General features: G+C 37.7%; 1 protein-coding gene across 4 annotated transcripts in view; it reads right to left on the reverse strand.

Annotated features, from left to right (window-relative positions):
* NUP153 (nucleoporin 153) overlaps positions 1–20,088 on the reverse strand; it is an 81,579-nt gene that overhangs the window by 2,192 nt on the left and 59,299 nt on the right. For all 4 annotated transcript variants that reach the window (XM_037037937.1, XM_037037938.1, XM_037037940.1 and 1 more), the window contains 6 exons: positions 19,775–19,897; positions 16,918–17,535; positions 13,819–14,013; positions 11,208–12,092; positions 8,384–8,743; positions 7,459–7,731 (listed from right to left, as the gene is read on the reverse strand). In XM_037037937.1, coding sequence (XP_036893832.1) covers positions 7,459–7,731; positions 8,384–8,743; positions 11,208–12,092; positions 13,819–14,013; positions 16,918–17,535; positions 19,775–19,897 — 2,454 coding nt within the window. The remainder of the gene's footprint in view (positions 1–7,458; positions 7,732–8,383; positions 8,744–11,207; positions 12,093–13,818; positions 14,014–16,917; positions 17,536–19,774; positions 19,898–20,088) is intronic.

Genomic DNA, 20,088 nt, shown 5'->3' on the forward strand with positions numbered 1-20,088 from the left:
GGAGACAACAGGCTGACTGGAGTTGAATACTAACCCAGCAGCGAGGAAAACAGATGCAACTCCATTACCCTAAACATACCCAGAAGGTGTAGGTTTCAGGTAACTCTAGAAGTAAGAATAAAGGTCTGACACAAAAAAAAGAATAAGGATAAGAACCAGATACCCAGGTTCAACCCCTCCCCAACACCAAATGAGATGGATGCTCATTCTCCTTTTCTACCGGAACAGAAAAACAAAGCTTTATTCTCTGGAGAAGGGGCAGGGTCACTCTGCACTGTTAAAGGCAACAACATCACTGAAAATAGAAGGATTAAGAGTGGGTTGGCATCACGAGTACGAAGAACAGCAGCCTTCCTCTGACTCAGCTCCCGGAACACTGGCAATCAGGACAGGCTTACCCTCCAAGCAGGAGACTGGGAAGGATCTGCTCTGGGGAATCTGAAAGACCTAAACATACTAAAGGCCAGGTCTTCCCAAGTACATAGGACAGTCAGATAAAACTACAATGAAATTCAAGATCTACATGCCCTAGCCATGTACAAAGAACTATCAAATTTTAGATGTCCAAAATGATCAACAGAATGGGAGAAAATATTTGCCAACCTAATATCTGATAAGGGGCTGATATCCAAAATACATAAGGAACAACTTCTACAACTCAATAGTCAAAAAAACCCAAATAACCCAATTAAAATGAGCAAGAACTTGAATAGACATTTCTCCAAAGATAAAATACAGATGGCAAACAGTTATATGAAAAGATGCTCAACATCACCAATGAACAGGGTAATGAAACTCAAAACCACTGAAATATCACCTCACCCCTGTTAGCATGACTATTATCAAAAAGAAATAGTAAGTTTTGGCAAGAATGTGGAGAAAAGGGAACCCTGGTACACTGTTGGTGGGAATGTAAATTGGTCGTCATTGCAAAACAACAGTACAAAGGTTCCTCAAAATATTAAAAACAGAAGTATCATAGGATCCAGTAATCCCATTCTAAGTATATATCAAAAGATTTGAAATCTGCACCTCAAAAAATATTTGGATTCTGTGTTCACTGCAGCATTATTCACAATAACCAAGATGGGAACAACCAAAATGTCCATTGGCAGATGAACAGATTTTAAAAAATTATGTATATACATACTATGAAATAATATGCATCCATAAAAAAGGAAATCTTGCAATATCAAAGAAAGATGGTTGAATCAGGAGGACGTTATGCTAAGGGAAAGAAGCGCAAACACTTCATGGCTCATTTATCTGAATCATCTAAAACAGTCCAACTCACAGAAGCAGGGAGAAGAACGGCGCAGCGGCACCGTGAGTCGAGGCAGCAGGATGGGGTGGGGTGGGTTGCTCGCCCACGGGCCCAAAGTTTCATGCAGATGTGTAAGTTCTACAGATCTGTTACACAACACTGTGCCTGCAGTTAATACTGGGCACACTTAATTTTTTAAGAGGGTAAGCCTGATGTTAAATATTCTTACCACAATTTACAAAAAACAAAAACCAAAACTATGAGTAGACAGTTGAGAAGCACCCAACATATGAACAAAATATTTCATAGAAAATACTAAAACCAAACCAATAGAGAAAATCAATTATGAAGAAAACTAAGCAAAAGCTGTAAGAAAAAAAACACAACTAATGGATAACATCCTCAAGAGATAATAGATGCCTTAAATAATAGATATAAAAAAGAAGCATCTGCAAAATGAAAAGGAATGCTAAGGAATCAAAAAGTAACACTAGTGGAAAAAAACACAAAAGAACAAATAGTAAGCAATTAGTTGAAGAAATATTCTCAGAAAGTAGAATGAAGTCAAAAAGTGGGGGGGGGGGAGAAGAAGACAACAAAGTTTAAAAAGAATGAGGCACAAAATCTTTTAAAGAAATAATTCAAGAGGACTTCCGCCAAGATGGAGGCATAGGTAGAAACACTGTGCCTTCTCCCACAACCAAGTTTGAATACAACAAAGATTTAGTAAAGAAAGACACAGCCAAAGAACAGAAAACTGAACTATCCGGAAGTCCGACAACAACGAACCGTTAAATCGGGATCGGTAAGAGTGACAGAGCCAGCAGCGGAGCCAGCAGCAGAGCAGGGTTGGGCAGGAAGGATCCCGCGACCCAGGCGACCCAGGCACACAGGCATCGGGGTAGCAGCACGGACCCAGTGAGGTTGCCGGGCAGGCTGAGCGCAGTCACACATTCACGCGCAGATAAACCAGCAGAGGTGTAAGCACTGAGACAGACCACGCAGGCCCCAGCGGCGAACCCAGTGAGGGTGTGGGGCAGGTTGATCGAGGTTGCACATTCGAGCCGGGCGGCCCCAGCAGCGGGAGGAGGCAGAGGGGACTGCCATTGATTTCCTTTGACCCTGCCCCCACATACAATGTCACAATCCAGCAATGAGTTGCCCCGCCCAGGTGAACACCTAGGGCTCCGCTCCTCATAAGTAACAGACACAGACAGTCCAAAATATGGCTCAAGAAGAACTCAAAGCCCCAGAGCCAATAACTCCAAGCAACCAAGACATAGCGAACCTCTCAGATGCACAGTTCAAAACACTGGTGATCAGGATGCTCACAGAACTGGTTGATTATAGTCACAAATTAGAGGAACATATGAAGGCTAAACTAATTGAAATGAAGGGAAACGCACAGGAAACCAATAGTGATGGAAAGGAAACTGGGACTCAAATCAAGGGAGTGGACCAGAAGGAAGAAAAAAATGACCAAACAGAAAAATATGAATAAACAAGAATTCAAAAAAATGAGGAAAGGATTAGAAACCTCCAGGACATCTTTAAACGTTCCAACACCTGAATTATAGGGGTACAAGAAGTGGAAAAGAAACAGCCACAAGTGGAAAACTTACTTGAACAAATAATAAAGGAGAACTTCTCCAGTCTGGCAAAGGAAATATACTTCCAGCAAATCCAGGAAGCTCAGAGAGTCCCAAAAAAGGTGGACTCAAAAAGAAACACACCAAGGCACATCATAATTACATTAGCCAAGATTAAAATGAAGGAGAGAATCCTAGAAGCAGCAAGAGAAAAGGGGACAGTCACCTGCAAAGGACTTCCCATCAGACTGTCAGCGGATTTCTCAAAAGAGACCTTACAGGCAAGAAGGGGCTGGAAAGAAGTATTCCAAGTCATGAAATCCAAAGACCGACAGCCAAGACTGCTTTATCCAGCAAAGTTTTCATTTAGAATGGAAGGACAGATAAAGTGCTTCTCAGATAAGATTCAAATTCAAGGAGTTCATCATCACCAAGCCCTTATTAAATGAAATGCTAAAGGGACTTATATATAAGAAAAAGAAGATGAAAAATATGAACAGTGAAAGGACAGCAAACTCACAGTTATCAACAACCACACCTAAAACAAAAGCAAACCAAGAGGACAGCTAGATCAGGAGTGGAACCATAGAAATGAAGAACACATGGAGGGTTAGCAACAGGGGAGTGGGAGGAGGAGAAGAGGGGAGAAGGTACAGAAAATAGCATAGACAGTAGGTAGAAAATAGATGGGGGGGAGGGCAAGAATAGTAGGGGAAATACAGAATCTAAAGAACTTGAGACACATGGTCATAAACTAAAGGGGGGAATGGTGGGGGACGGGGTGTGCAGAGTGGAGGGCAATGAAGGGGGGAATAGAACAACAACTGTAATGGTATAATCAATAAAATATATTTAAAAAAAATAAAAATAATAATATATCAGAAAAAAAGAAATAATTCAAGATAATTCCCAAGAATGAAAATTCACAAAAGGACACATTAAATTCCTTACACAATCAGTGGATAAAAATGGAACTAGATATAGGAACATTCCTCTGCTAAGCCAGAACATTGGAGGCAAAAAGATTCTAATGTGATTCCATGAAGAAAAAATAGGTCAAACAGCAAATATCAAGAGGGACTTCAAGAGCAACTTTGAGAGCCACAAAGTCTGCAATGGAGAAATGCCTTTGAAATTATCAAAATGATTTCCAATCTAAATATATATTCAAACAAAATCTTAACAACATAAAAAAGATCCTTCTGGAAATGTAAGGTCTCGAAATATTCTTCCCTACATCCTTAAAAAATCACGGGAAGGTTTGCTCTATCAAAACAAGGAAGTAAGAGGGAAAAAAACATGCCATCCAGGAAAGAGAACTGCCTCTAAAAGGAAGCTAAAGGGAATCTCCAAGATCACTGGTAAAAGGGATTGCCAGGACCCCATTTAAACAGCAGGCCTCTATAGAAAGCCTGGTGGGAGGAACAGTTTAGAAAATTCTGTGAGAAACTTCTTTTAGATACTGAAACAGTCAATGTATTTGAAAATATTGAGATGTATGCAACTGGGAGAAAAGTTAGTTATAATTAATGATAAGTACAAAGAAAATGTTAACAAAGAGAGAATCACTAATGCCAGAGGAAACAAAATTTTGTGTAGGAAAAATCACATTACCACATTCTGCATACTCAGAATACTAATCTAAATATATAGTACCACTGTACTAGGAAGATTGAGGGAAGTGTTACCTGTGTGAAAGACAGCTGAGCTCTCCAATTTCATACATTGTGATAAAAAATAGTAATCAGTGAATCCCAATTAAAATGGTTACCATAAATCAAACTTTGCTGCATGTACTAACTGACAAGGGACTAATATCAAGAAAAACTGAGAATACATAAAGAACTATTACAAATCAATAAGCAAAAACAAATGAAACAAATAGAAAAATGGTCCAAAGCATTTACAAAAAGAATTCACAAAAAATAAAATCATGCAGATCCAAATACAAGAACCTTTATATACAATGCTGGTGTAAAATGTGATTGGCAAAATCCACCAGGAAAAGTCTGTATTATCCACTGAAATATAAGATATGCACACACCCTTTAATTTGGTGATTTCTCTCCCAGGTACACAGACTGTAGAAAAAAGATACATATGTGCCCAAGGCACACATGTATACAAGAACGTGTAGTAGAGCAGTACTTCCCAATAGCTAAAAACAACTCAAACATTCATCAACAGTATACAGAAACACTGTGGTATATTCCTTTATTCTACAGCAACGAAAAAACAAAATATATGTAGTAACATGGGTGAAACTACAAAAAAAAAAGATAGAGTGAAAGAAGCTAAGTAATACTTAGCTACTACTTAGATAACTACTACAAAAGATAAGGGACAGTAGTACTCCACTTCCACTTACCCGTATTTTTCGGACCATAAAACACACCTAGGTTTTAGAGAAAAATAGGAAAAAAATTTTTGAAACAAAAAAAAATGTGGTAAAATATTTACTAACATAAATAACATAATATTTCACCAATGTAAGTGTAAACAGAAGTCAACAGCAGCATTAACAACCATTATTCCTCCCAAATTGGGGGGGGGGGAGGGGGGGTTGTCTTATAGTCTGAAAAATATGGTATATAAATATGGTATACTTAAAAAATCAGGTAAAAACTGTATTTCTAGAGATGTATTAGTAGTTAATTTTAAATAACACCCGCCCTGGCTGGTGTAGCTCAGTGGATTGAGCGCGGACCTGTGAACCACATGATCACGGTTCGATTCCCAGTCAGGGCACATGCCTGGGTTGCAGGCCAGTTCCCAGCAGGGGACTCTCAAGAGGCAACCATACATTGATGTTTCTCTCCTTCTCTTCTTCCCTTCCTCTCTAAAGATAAATAAATAAAGTATTTAAAAATAAATAAATAACACCCAAGAAAAGTGATTATCCTAAAAGTCAAAACACCATTAAAACAAATGAAAGGAGAAATGTGTTCAAAAAGGAACACAGAAGGAGCTCCTGGGATGTGGTTACATAAGAATCTGCTTCAACATTATACTATTCACGTATATTTCATGTTTCCGATATGAGGTTATATTTCACAATTAGAAAAATACAGCGCAATTTTGAGAAAGTACATCTATTACAAGGTGGGGCAAAAGTATGTTTACAGTTGTGAATACATGAAAGTTTATTTTTGTATTATTTAATTATTGTATTATTTTTCATATAAACTTATAATTTCCATATAAACCTGCATTACCCCACCCTGCATAATACCATGTGATTAACCATATTTTTAAAAAGCACAGAAACATTTACTTAAATATGCAAGACAAGTGAAAAGGTTTACATCATCAAATAGAAAGTCCCACAAGACAGCTGCGGTGTCCCAGGAAAGATCACCAGAGCTGGGGTCGAACTTTCTGAAGTAAATCCAATCACAAAGAAGGTCAGAAAACACTACACCTGAAATCTAGGCTAGAATGCCCCAAAATACAGATGGGGAGAAGAGACGGAATGAATCCAACACCTGAATCAAAGAGTTAAGAAATAACTGTATTTTAGATATGATTCGAAGCCTTCCACCAAGATGGAGGCATAGGTGGAAACACTGTGCCTTCTCCCACAACCAAATTTGAATACAACAAAGGTTTGGAGAACAAAGACACAGCCAAAGAATAGAAAAATTGAACTATACAGAAGTCCGACAACAACCATTCAACCCTGACGGTAAGAGGGGAGGAGCCAGCAGTGGAGCGGGGTTGGGCAGGAAAGATTCGCCGACCCAGGCGTGCAGGCAGACGGGGTAGCAGCGCGGACCCAGTGAGGCTGCAGGGCAGACTGACCCCAGTCACACATTCACGCCCAGATAAACCAGCACAGTGAGCAGTGAGACGAACCGCAGGGCCCCAGCAGGCAAACCCAGGGGTGGAGGGCTGCACGCACTGGGATGGAACATGAGGGCCCCGGCGACAGTGGCAGCTACGGCGGGAGGTGGCAGACGGGACCGCCATTGCTCCTCTTTGACCCGCCCCCATGTACAGCATCACAACCCAGCTACTGAGTTGCTGGAACAGAACAACTGTAAAGGTATAATCAATAATATATATATAAAATAAAAATAAAAGAAATAACTATATTTTAATCAAATGCTTTAATACCTTAAAGCACCAATTTTCAATCGATGTACAGTAGTAATTTTTGAAACATGCAATACCTATTTAGTCAGGGGCACTGACCTCTTTTCCCTTAAGACTGTCAAATAGAAAAATGACAACAGCCAACCCAACAATAGCAGTTTGGTGTAAATGATATCAAAATTACACCTATTTTTTGTCAGATTAGCAAAAATATATATACTATATATTTTGGTGTGCCACAGAATTTTAGTAGCTTGTGTGTGCTATGAGGTGAAAAAGGTTGAAAATCACTGCCTTAAAGCTTTAATACATTAAAAATGTTTAATGTGTCAAAGTTGGGAATGTGGTTTATAGGTAAAACTAAACATACGCCTCTCTATTCTGCTGACTGTACAAGAGACAATAAAAATATAAGATATGTACATTTCAAAGCTCAAAGAACACAATTACATTTAAGACATACAGAATCTAAGTACAGATACAAACTACATCACAACTACACACACTCACTGGAATTTGGAGCTGTTCCAGAGCCAAATGCAGACTGACCAGGCTGTTGTCCAAACACAGGAGGCTGGGTACTGCTTGACACTGTTCCAAAAGTAGGTGGTGTGGGCTGGGAACCAGCAGAAAATAAAGATGTGGAAGATGATATAGATCCAAAGCCGGGGGGGTTAGGCTGGCTGGCACCTTGACTCTGTCCAAATGTTGGGGTCTGGTTGGCACCAAATGCTGGACCGGCAGATGGTGCTGAAGGTCCAGTGCCAAACACAAAGGAGCATCCTACAGGCCGAAAGAAGGACTTAAATCATCAAGATGGCTACAGATAATCCTCAAGAAATCTCTATGAAGTCAACACAAACTTCAAGCTCCTTTTCATACTGTGAGCTTGCTGAAAAAATCCCACCATAAGTTTTGAAAATGACTGTAAGAATACATTGTTTAGTAAAACTATATAGAATCCATAAAAACTAAAACTTCTATTAATAAGACACCTCACCTTCACAGGCAAAAAAGTTTTAGGTGAAGGGAATATATCTAAGAAGACAATTGATCTCATCAGAAATTTAACACATTGCAGAAATCAGCTAATGCTATAATCATGTATATACTACACAGTAAGGACTAATGTCTAATAAAATAATCCCTGGTGTCTAAATATACTTAGCAACTTACATTCCAAAAAGAACACAGGGAAAAACTAAAGATAACACTCCTGCTGAAATTAGAAAAACTACTTGCAATAGTTAATTATGTTAAATTTAAACACAAGATAAACATTATACCACAGGGTAACTACAAAATCCCAAGTATAGATGACATAAAGGCACCCATGCCATTTTTTGATAAGCTGCTGTATTAGTTCCTAAGAGCTGATATACTCCTAACTAAAGCCAATGCAAGTTCATGCATTTTTTTTCTTTTTTAAAAGTACCTGAAGAACTAGATGTGGTTGTAGCTCCAAAATTAAAACCAGAGACTGCAGTGTTATTACCACTGCTGGCTCCTAGACCAAAGACAAATGGGGTGACAGCTGTACCCGTGCTGGATGTGGTTGCTGGTTTGTTCTCTTGAGAAAACAGCAAGGGCTGAGAGGTGCTGGATTCAGCAGGGTTAACGAAGGCAGAGCTGCTCACAGGATTGCTGGCCTGTCCAAACACAAAGGCACCTGCGGGTGCGCTGGAGGAAGAGGTGGAACTACCAAATATGCTGCCACCGGCTGAAGTGACTGGGGTACTTGAATTAGAGGAATTGTTGTTCAAGAAACTAAAAACTGACTTTGTTCCACCTTGATCTGTATGACAGAAATTCAGAAACAAAAAAAATCTTTGAACAAGTAATAACAGAAAGCATTTTTCCTATACCACAATCTAAGAAGTCATTAGAAAACACAATTTTTATATAAATTCATTCATTCATCAAATGGGCATATGATACATTAAATTTTGATGTAGTCAAATATATTCATCTTTTCTTCGATGGATTTTCTTGTCTTACATAGGAAAACCTTCAGCTCAGATTAGTAAAATAAAAAATATGCCTTAAAACCAAATCTTACTAAAGAGATGCTGTGCTTGGATAACAAATTCAGACAGTGAAGATAACTGTACTTTTTTTTCAGAGAGGGGGAGGGAGGGAGAAAGAGAGGGAGAGAAACATCAATGTGCGGTTGCCTCTCCTGCAATGCCTGCTGAGGACCTGGCCCACAACCCAGGCATGTGCCCTGACTGGGAATCGAACCAGTGACCCTTTGGTTCGCAGGCCAGCACTCAATCCAGAGCCATACTGGCCAGGGCAGCTAACTGTACTTTTATAAATCTGACTTTGCAGTTTATGTTAGCAGGATTAGAACTTCAATTTATCCAAATGATAGTCAATTTTCTCTGCAGCATTTATTGACAGCATTTATTAATATATTTTTGCTAATTTATAACTATATGACATATTAAATATATGTGCATTTATTTCTTTTACACTTATTCTCAGTAGACTGTTCTAGTTACTGTACTCACAGTCTGGTTTGGTACTTAGTAAGGAAACCTGTCTGTGTACCTGTCATCCTTGCCAAAATTTTTGTGTTTTCCTTCCAGATGAATTTTAGAAATAGCTTAGCTTGTAAACACCCACAAAAATTCCTTTAAGAACTGAAATTATATTCAGGGAGGGGATTGGAAGGAAGGGAAATATTATCACTCAGGAACAAGTATTAAACATATTTTTATTATGTTACCAGGTAACAGGTTCTATAGCAATTATAAAATACATTAGAAATGTTAGAAAACACAAATAAGATATGTTGTCAAAGTAAAGACTTGCTATTTGATTAAAGCTATTGATTTTTATATGATGATCCTGAATCCGATCATCTTATTTAAGACTTTCTTTGAAACTTTTCCAATAACGTCGCAGTTCCAATGCTGTCTACTACACAGGGCCGGCCACACTGTGGCTGGGCATTAGTATGGTTTACAGAAAATGGACCATTTGCGCTCACTTTCAAATCGGTATATAAGAGGTTATGAGTGTCCATTTCAACGAAAACTATAATCTAGAGATTCCATGATTAAATTTGATTAGAACCTATCTCACTTTTATTCCTACCCCAAGAGTACGTAACTCCGTTTTTAAATTTTCAGGTAAGATTTTAATACACAGAAACTACTCACATCTGCTTGTTCTATTCATACTATTTTTATTTCCAATTTATTATTTGAAAACATTCATGGGCACTCAACTTTTAATTCTTTGCTTATCTGAAAACATCTGTATTTTGCCCTAATGTTTGATGAAATTTGGCTGGTTACAGAATTCTAAGTTCACACACCATTTTCACTTTGAGGACACTGCTCCATTTTTAAGCATCTGATGTTACAACTATAAGTCTAATGCTAATTTGTTAATGGTTTACTTGTGGCAAACAGCTTTTTTCTCTCTGAAAGCACTCAGGATTTTGACTTAGTGCCCTAAAATTCCACTGGTCTTTGTCAATGAGTGGGCCACTTCCATTTTTAAGAGCAATGTCTTCCTTTACATCCGGGAAATTTTCTTCTGTCACTTCTTTGATAGTTCCTCCATACTGCTCTCTCTCATTTCTAAGCACTCTTATTCCAGTACAACTTGTGAATCTAGTTTGAATCAATCACTCTATACTTTTGCAGCACTGTGTTCTGAAAAATTCCAGTTCACAAATCTGATTATCAGCTGTGTTTTTTTTGCTATTCAGACCACAGAATGATTTTGTTTCACCAACTATGTTTAAAAACATGGTTTAAAAGTATTTAAAGTTGAAACAGAATTTTAGTTTTCATAATCATTTCTATTTCTCAGGGATCAATTGTATTTGTCTATGTTCCTTACATGGCTGATAACGATTGGTTATCTCTATTTGTAACAAAGGCCTATGCATAAAGATTTCATTAGTTAGAAGACATTCATGAGCTTAAGAAAGAATGCCTATTTTCCTGAATAGCACATGCAAATTCTGATTATAAAGCCCAAACAACAGAAGGGGCAAAGACATGAACAACTGTGCAATATTGTGGGCTTTCCACTAGAGCTACATTTCTCAAAATTAGATCCCTAGATAACTTTATCAGAATCATGAAGATTTGGAGCAGTTACAACCAAAAATCCTAGGCTCCTTTCTACGAGTTCTGTCACTGGTCTCTCTCCCATATATTCAGTGTAAGCTGTTCCTTGACTTATTGTATTTGTCTAGATATCAAAGACCCTTGTAAAAGAAAATGTTTAATATTTACCGGCTGTAGTACTGGTTTGAGATCCAAATGCAAAAGTGGCCTTGGTTGGCTGTTCAGACTCCTTCTCAGATGGTTTTGCCACACTGAAACTAAAGGTCGACTTTGAAGAAGTCTCTTCTTTGGTTTGCTCTGAATTCCCAAAGGAAAACACTGGTTGACACTTTGGCTCTTCATTGTCAGCTTTCTTGCCAAACACTAGAGAAGTAGAAGTGACAGGCTCTTGTTGTTTCTCTTCTGTCCTTCCCAAAGCAAACAATGAGGCAGATGGCAGAGTGGCGGATTCCATAGTGCCAAAAGAGAACCCTCCTTTGGTGGTAGGCATCTCTTCTTTTTTTGCTTCTGATGTCTTACATATAAAAGGAGCCACTGAGACACTCTTGGTTTCTATAGTCCCAAAGCTGAAGCTGCTCTTGTTCTCAGAGGTCACCACAGTAGTAGCAGCAGCAGGAGTAGGGTTCATTACACCCGTACCAAAACTAAAGCCTGCAGATGAAGACTTAGGCAGTTTCTCTTTCGTTTCTTGCTGCCCAAGACTAGACACCCCAAACTGAAATGGAGCTAAGGAAGTTGGATTGTTTAAACCAGAAGGAAGTCCAATCTTAAAATTATCCTCCTTACTGTCTTTTTTAACTTCTTCAGGTTTAGAATCAGATGAAACTCCAAATTTAAAATCTCCTACTGGTTTAGAAAATTTAAAGCCTTCAGTCATGGGATTTAAAGACCCAGAATCTGATGACACACCTATTTTAAAGCCTACTTGATCCCCAAATTTAAAATTTCCAGTGCTTGTTGAAGTCTGTGAAGGCTCAGAGGAGGAGGAGGATGGGATACCAAATTTGAAAGATGAGGTTGCTGGGTTCGAAGATGAGGAAGATGTACCAAAGCCTTCAAAATACAAGATACCAAAGAGACACTGAATTAATGTCATTCTCTCAAACAAATGTAAACCTTGAAAACCAAAGGCACAAACTTGAAAAAAGGCCTACTGTGAAGAGTATCAGCAACTGCAGTAAACATACACCAAATTGCCCAAATTTAGTATGAGAACTGTATCTCAACCCTCACAACTATATAGACAAGCTACCTTTATCAGACTGGCAGAGCTCAAACAGGTTTGATAAAACAGTGTTTCTAGGAGGAACAAATACTTTATACATTGTAGGTAGGTATGTAAAGTAGCACAAAATTATAAAAGATATTTTGTCAATATTCACCAAAAAAATTACAGATACATATATCCTCTACTCAGCAATTCTAGATCTGTGTCTTTATTTTAAAGATAAACTCAAAGACACACAAAATACTATACGTAATCTGGGCAGCTATGAATGAAGAACAAATGTATGTCCAAGCTAATCTGTGATAAAATCAAGGAGGCAGAAAGGCAGGCAGACAGCATACAATCTAACAAGGCAGAGGCAGGAAGGTTGGTAAATGGGCCAATGGGGAGAAGAAGTATAGACTTTTCACTCCGAATCTCATCAATTTGATATTTAGGTCTTATGAACATGTTATTTACCCAAGAATTTTTTTTTAATTTAGCATCAAAGAACCAGAAGAATTACATGACTGGAAACAGTATTTAAAAATAAACAGTACTGTATTGACAAGATCAAAGTCTTGGTCTCATAATGCTTCTATAGCAAATAAATTGGAAATGAGGCACTTGGCTGACCGTCTCAAAGCAGTAATCAGAAAAGGGTTCAAGGCATTTATGCATTACTCTGCTTACCCATCTGTAAATAAAGACAAATGACAGGCAAGCTTTGCAAGCCCTCATGTTCAGATTTCCCTTTTTTCTGATTACCTACCCTGCTTTCTTTCCCTAAGAAACATAATTGAAATATTGTATCAGAATCTCCAAAGTAAATGGCTTCCGCATGGTCTCTAAGAACTTTAAGTGATACTACATAGAAAGCTAAAAATAAAGGTGCCCAAAATAGTAATTAGTTACCCCCTTTGCTTCGAAGGAACACATTTTTAGAGGTAGAGAATAGGGAAAAGGGACTCTGAAGTATCAGCACAGAAGAAACTAAAGTGGACTGGGAAGCAGTGATCTTCTAAAAGCTTTTACCAAAATTTTGACTAGAATGTCTCATAGGAAATGTGAAATAATTCCTATAGGAACATAAAGACTTGAAAAACCTGGCCTCCAAGGAGTTTAGCATAAGTTACTTGCAAGGTTCTTCTTGTATACTTATATGTGAACAAAGTTATTTTTCTGGGACATATTCTGGCAAATCAAAGTCCAAGTCTAGATTACTTCTGGTAAGTTTCTAGGGGTGTCAATTTCCACTCAAATAAATCAAAGTCAGGAAATTCATCTAGATGCCAAAGAGTTGTTAACAGTTAAAAAGAAAAAGCTAGACTGTCTCAAACTCAATATTCTAAGACAGAATAACTCCTTTCCCAGCTGCAGAAAAGATACTTCACTGCTGACCAGTAAATAATCCAAATAATTCAGAAATAGAGGAGAACTAAAACTCTAGGACCATACATCATTTTATGTGAATTTTCCATAGAGAATGAAAAATTTCAAAAACTGAAGTTTTTTGCAAATATTTCACACATTCAAATGGCAATACAAGGAGGCACTTTACCAATGGCTTACCTTTAAACTCAGAGTTTGTGCCTGGCTTGGCACTTTCACATGCCACACATTTGGTGGAATCAGCTTTATTTTGCACTAGGCATACTTCGCAGTCCCAGCTTCCCTCGGGTTTCTTGAACTTGTCCAATCCTAGGCAGCCTCCAGAAGACAGAGAGATAGGGATGGTGCTGCTAGTTGAAGCAGGTACTGAGCTTCCTAAAGAACAATGCAGAGACACACAGAAATTCTAACTTATGCTTACACCATTATCTTAATGACACCACTAAGTCTATATGTCCAATTTTTCTTAGTGTTTCCTATTAAGACAGAGAAAATGCCAGAAATACAAACCTTCACTGTTTAAAATAGAAGAGACATTTTATATTTCTCTTAATCTTATAAATGAGCAGTTTCACACTCACCTTGCTCAGTGATAAGAACCCTTTATGCCCAAGTTTGAGTAGGCGTGATTTTTTAAAAAATCATGCTCATAATGGTTTAAAAAACTAAACTTTCCTTAAAAATCTTTGTCCAACTTCTTAAAACAGCAGAGTAATATAAAACTTAAGATATAAACTGTAGGCAATATCCTAACAAATAAAATACATAGCCACGGACCATATTAAATTCATAGTTTCAAAGCCTTTGAAATTATCATTTTTGCACAGAGACGTTCTATCACCCAGTTTGCAATTCTACTCCACATCGCCTACTATGTTCATGGCATTTGTTTTAAGCTAGCCAGCTGACAGACTCTTATTAAACATGATAATGCATTTACACTCAGGACACACAAAGATGAATAACATGTTGCTTAATTTCTTAAGGTGCTCATTGTCTTAAAAGGGAAAAGTAAAATAAGTGCACAGTAGCACCATCAGCAAGATAAAAAGTGATTAAATGACCTAATACAAGACTACAAGGGAGGAGGAAATGACTAAGGGGGCAAAAGGATCCTCAGACATGAGATTTAAAACTCTTAAACAGACCGAGCAAGTTCTGTGGGGAGAGGATGTGGCACCGGAAGAATGGTTCACCAAAGCAGTGTATGAAGAAATTCAGGGTGGGGCAGAAGCTGGTTTACAGTTGTTCGTGTGGAACATAATGCAATAATAAAAGAATAAACTGTTTTATGTACTCAAAACTGTAAACCTACTTTTGCCTCACCCTGTATACTGTTGAGTGAAGCCATTCACTCTGATACCCTATGTCTCTAAATAGTCTCCATTTGTCATCACTGCTCCCAGTTACCTCGATGTCTGTGTTTTACTGGCCTGTATTCTGCCATCTTGCCAATAAAACTGCACCCCGAGGTTCCACCACTGGGCTATTGCCCTGCTCACAAATTCTCATCTACTCTGATAGTTTTACTCACCAACAAAACAGTTTCCTGATCTGTGTACCTACGATCCACACTTCTGAGCCTCATCCTGTGGATTCTTTCTTAGTTGTTGTTTCCACTATCCACTTGATTAGCTTGAATAGATGGCTCCTCCTCCCTTACATATTACTCAAATCTTTTTCATTCTTTTCTGACCCTTCTACTGCTTGAATAACAGCTTTCTTAATGAGACTTGTTCCCTTAAGTCCATCCTTCCAAGAAGAAACCAGTGCCATATTTTTCCTCTCTGGGTACTCCTTTAAAAATTAACTTCCACAGTGTTATTCCTGCCACTCTCTTAAGTTAGCAGAGCTCATTTTTCGACCTATTCTTCTCTATTCACTCCACTCACTTTCTATCACTTCCACTCCTATGACTTATTAGGAAAATACGGGCTCATGATTCCGAATCTGTTTCTTTAGCCTAAAGAGTCCTTTATCAGTACCAACCCAAAAGGTTCACATATATCCGCAAGCCAACTTCAGCAGCGTGAAATTATGTATTCAACAATACATTATTCCATATCCTTCCCATCCTTACTTGATGTCATTAGCACACATCACCATTATGTTTGCCTATATTATTGATACAACTTCCCTAACCTGTCCTGTGGTCCCCAAATTTTGTCACCTTCAAATCTATCCTTCAAAAAAGCCACCAAGTGATTTATCAAAATACAAATTTGTATCACTCCTCTGCGTGAAATAATGGCTCATTTACAGGATGCAGTTCTTTTATACGTATATAAGCTTCCTTTGTTTATCTGTAAAAATTCACTGCCCGACGTATCACTTTATTCTCCCATTCACTCAGAATCAACTCTCACTTCCTGCATCAAGGGCTTATTTCCTTTTTTTAGGGGAGGAGTGGCATAGGTGGGAAGGGAAAGAAATGAAGATTTTGAAACCTTACTCTCACGGAGATGTCCAGTAGGAATCAGAAATATGGCTCACCCCTTGTGATCACACAGGGGTTTAGGCTATAACTCAAGTTTTTCACTGCAGACATAAAACTACGCAAGTAATTCCCAAGATAGTCACACGTTTTATTTAGTATTCACGTCACCATATTATCTGTACCAATAATTTATTACAAAAACAGCAGAGTCATTTCCAGATGTGAATCTTTATTAACTCTTTAAAATTTGAACAGAGAAACAGGAAAAACCCAAACCTAACTCCATTTTTCTAGCTGTCAAAGTTAAAATTTTCACTGATGCTTCAGTAATTCACTACCATTACAGCATCTCTGGCAGACAGCATACAGGTACAGGTATCGCCATGAACACCCAGCGACAGCCTTTTCAATAAAGCAATGTTGTCCACCCTTTAATGAAACATTCCCTGGAAATGACCACTAGCCATCCTCACCGTCTACTTAGAGAAAGAGAGACAAAGCAGTATTTTATTCTGTGTAGAGATTTATGATTGCCCCATTACCATCCAGCATCTATAACAGTAAACTTGAAAATGATCCTAAAGAGCAAGAAGTTTCTGATAAAAACGCATACAAAGAGGTCAAAGTATTAACTCACAGCCTATCCTAAGAAAATATACAAATCCAGCCCCAATCAAGTCATTTTAATCTCAATATAGCTTTAAAAGTTAAGATGTATTGAGAACATGCTCATCGTAAGACATTTAAAACATTTAGGTTATTCTTAGAGGTTTTACAAAGAATAAATTAAAATGTTCTACTAACATAATGAACAAAATTATTCCAAACAGCCATGAACGTACCTGGTTTCTCAGACATACAGGACACACATTTATTGTCTTCTGGATTATTAGGAACACAGCATACTGGACACTCCCAAGATCCCTTGGGCTTTTTGAATTTATCTGCAAATCCTAAGGTACCAGTGGTCACAGTGCAGCTGGAAGATGAAGCAGCCACAGTGACAGCACATTCTGAAGTCACTGGCAATGTAAGGACTCGCTTAATACCAGTTCCAGGTTTCGGTGTTTCACAAGCTACACATTTTATCGCTTCTGGTTTATTTTGCACTAAACAGGTATCACAATCCCAAGTTCCTACTGCTGGTTTAAATTTGTCTCCAAAACCTGTCCCTGATGCAGGAAGAGCTGTTTTGCCACTTTTACTTGGTGTCCCAATTCCAGTCTGTTTAGCAGTATTTCTCGGTGGCAATTTTGTTGCTTGACAGGCTGCACACTTGCTGTCTGTTACTTTGTTCTCAAGTAGACAACTATCACACTGCCAGGATGATCCAGCTTTTAAACTTTCCCCCAACCCAATTCCACTAGAAGAAAAGCTACTTATTGCCGGTCTTGTGTAAACTACTGGGCTTGTGGTGGTAGGATCAGCAGCAAGAGAATCTGACTTCAATGATGTGAAACCTACAGGGGTTGGGGTGGGGGTTGAAAAAAAAAGTTAGGGAAAGTTTTCTAATCACAACACTAACTGAAATATTATTACTGGGAGATAGCATTTACCTTATTGCTGAGTTACTACAATCCAAGATGGAGCACTTCAGAGGTGATTTTCACCAAAGCACTATTTATTAATTGCATAAATAAATGATACCTAGTTAACATTCTACAAAAGATGCTTTATTTAGAATATATCACCTTCTTCCTCTAAGACTTTATATTTATTATAATTCAACCAATACCTAACTTAAGGCTTTAGTTACAGTCATCCACTGATTTACACTACTGCCATCAATGTCTTGCTGCGCTCTACATTCCTGTGACAATGACCGATACTACATTCACAGCCTTCTTCCCCCAACTGTCTCTTCTTTCAGGTGTTCTCTTGGCTATACCAAATGACTTCAATATCTGTAATTTTTAAATTCTGTCCAGTCATAACCCACTACTGTGATATCTTGTACTTTCGGTAAAAACGAGATGAACTGTATAGGTATGGTCATTGGGCAGATGTTCCTCCAAAGTACAACAGAATAGTACAATTATTTTTAATTACAAAAAACTCATACAGGGCTTTAAAATAGTTCAGTAACAGTTCAATGACAAATATGATAATCTACAACAGAGATACAACAAATCTATCTGGTAAGGCCTAGAAGTATAAAAATTACTAGCTCAGTCAATCCTAATGGTGTACAGGCTCATGCTTACTCAAATACAGGCCCACGCAAAGTTACCAAACACAAATTCAAACAAAATTGCTTCAAACAAAATCTCCAATGTAATCTCAGAGCCTTTCTCATTGTAAATATACCTTTCTGTAACCACTGAAGGTATACTGAGACGACTAAGGTATTCAAGTAGAAGCACGGAATATACGGGAAGAAAAAGTCTGTGTGCTCCCCAAACTGCTGCCACGGAACTGATTCACTGAAAGTACATTCCATTTGTGGAAATGTTGTTTCAATCCTTTACTCTGGACCAATTAATTTTTATTTCATTCATACCAACAAACTCAGTGACCTGTTTCTCTAGCCTTAAACATCAAGGGAAAAGAAAATCAGATGGGAAGAAGGTAACAGAAAGTTGTTAGATTTTTCTAGTGCTGCCAAGAAATAACTCAGCCTAGAGCTATTTTTAGTGTAAGAGCCAAACAATCCCACACAGCTCAGTTATTCCCAGTGGTCAACATGTTGTTAATGATTAATGTGAGTCACTAAGATCGACAAAAGTATCACAGATTTCTATTCCTTCCACTTTTTCAAATTTTCCCAATTTCTCCCTCAGAAGAATGTATGATCTCCTCCAAATTTCTGCTATTAAAAAGAAGTTAAAAAGGGGGAGATGTGGGCATTTTGTATGTATAATGTAACTTATATGAAGATAAACTATATATAAATTTGATGCTTACCTACTACTTGGTTAATTCTAGTACAGAAATTCTGGAGTTCTGCCATAACTGAATAACTCATCTAAATTACTGAGAGAGCTCAACCAAAAAAACCTAACCCTTCTAAATCTTGCAGAAGCCAATCTTATTTTGAAATTCCCATTCAATTATTCTTAAGCACTTTTGCTGGGTCTAAATTCTTTTTGAGCTACTAGATTATCTTAAAAACATCTTTACATTCTTATGGTACATATCACAATTGAACTTGTAACTATTTTCTTTGATGGTCAAACTGAAAACTTCCTATTTGAAGATTTCTAGTCACTGCCTTCATTTTATTACCCACTAGCTTTCATATCTTGTTTCAAGTGAGTATTGTCTCGCACATACATTCAAATCAGCAAATGTTTGCTGGCCTTGTTATACATACATCACAACTGGGGAATAATCTGAGAAGAATAAGGCAGTTTCAAAATTCTGGTGAGAAAGACATGCTCATGCGTATCATGAAGTTCATTTACTTTTATTCAATACTGGACTACCTCTATTAACAATTCATCTTCTCCTTCTATACTTGCCTTTTAAAAATTTCATTTTAGTATAAAGTCCCTGAATTCTAAAGAAATAAGTAGAGTTTCTAAGACCTTTTCCCTAAAAGAATTACATCTGATTACCACATACACATTTAAAAGTCAATCCCGTCAAACGAACCATAATTTTCTTAAAGCCGAAAGTATACCACAAATGACATTAAAATAAAATTGTGAGTTTATAATTAAAATTTCAGACCATCTCAAAGGGTGGCCATTATCTTACCAGGATTTTTCAGAACATCTAGGACACTTCCTTCTTTCAGGGTTTTTGCAGGTCTAAACGGGCCCTCGAAATCTTCGTCTGGCCTCTTACAGGTTGTACTGTTCACTGCAGTGATGTCTTGAGCTGCAATTATTTTTTAATTATAAAAGATATTATGCCAAGAAAAGCACTGGACTCCATTTAAATATATTGAAAAGATCGTTCAGAGACTATTTGAATCAACTCCTAAAACATCATTAAAAAATCTGAAATTCAAAAACAATGAACAATTTATTTAATAGTACAGAGTTAAACTGCCATTACAAGGAAGTAAA

The sequence above is a fragment of the Sturnira hondurensis genome, unplaced genomic scaffold (genome assembly GCF_014824575.4).
Source record: "Sturnira hondurensis isolate 20B ecotype Veracruz unplaced genomic scaffold, ASM1482457v3 Scaffold0023817, whole genome shotgun sequence".
Taxonomy (NCBI): domain Eukaryota; kingdom Metazoa; phylum Chordata; class Mammalia; order Chiroptera; family Phyllostomidae; genus Sturnira; species Sturnira hondurensis.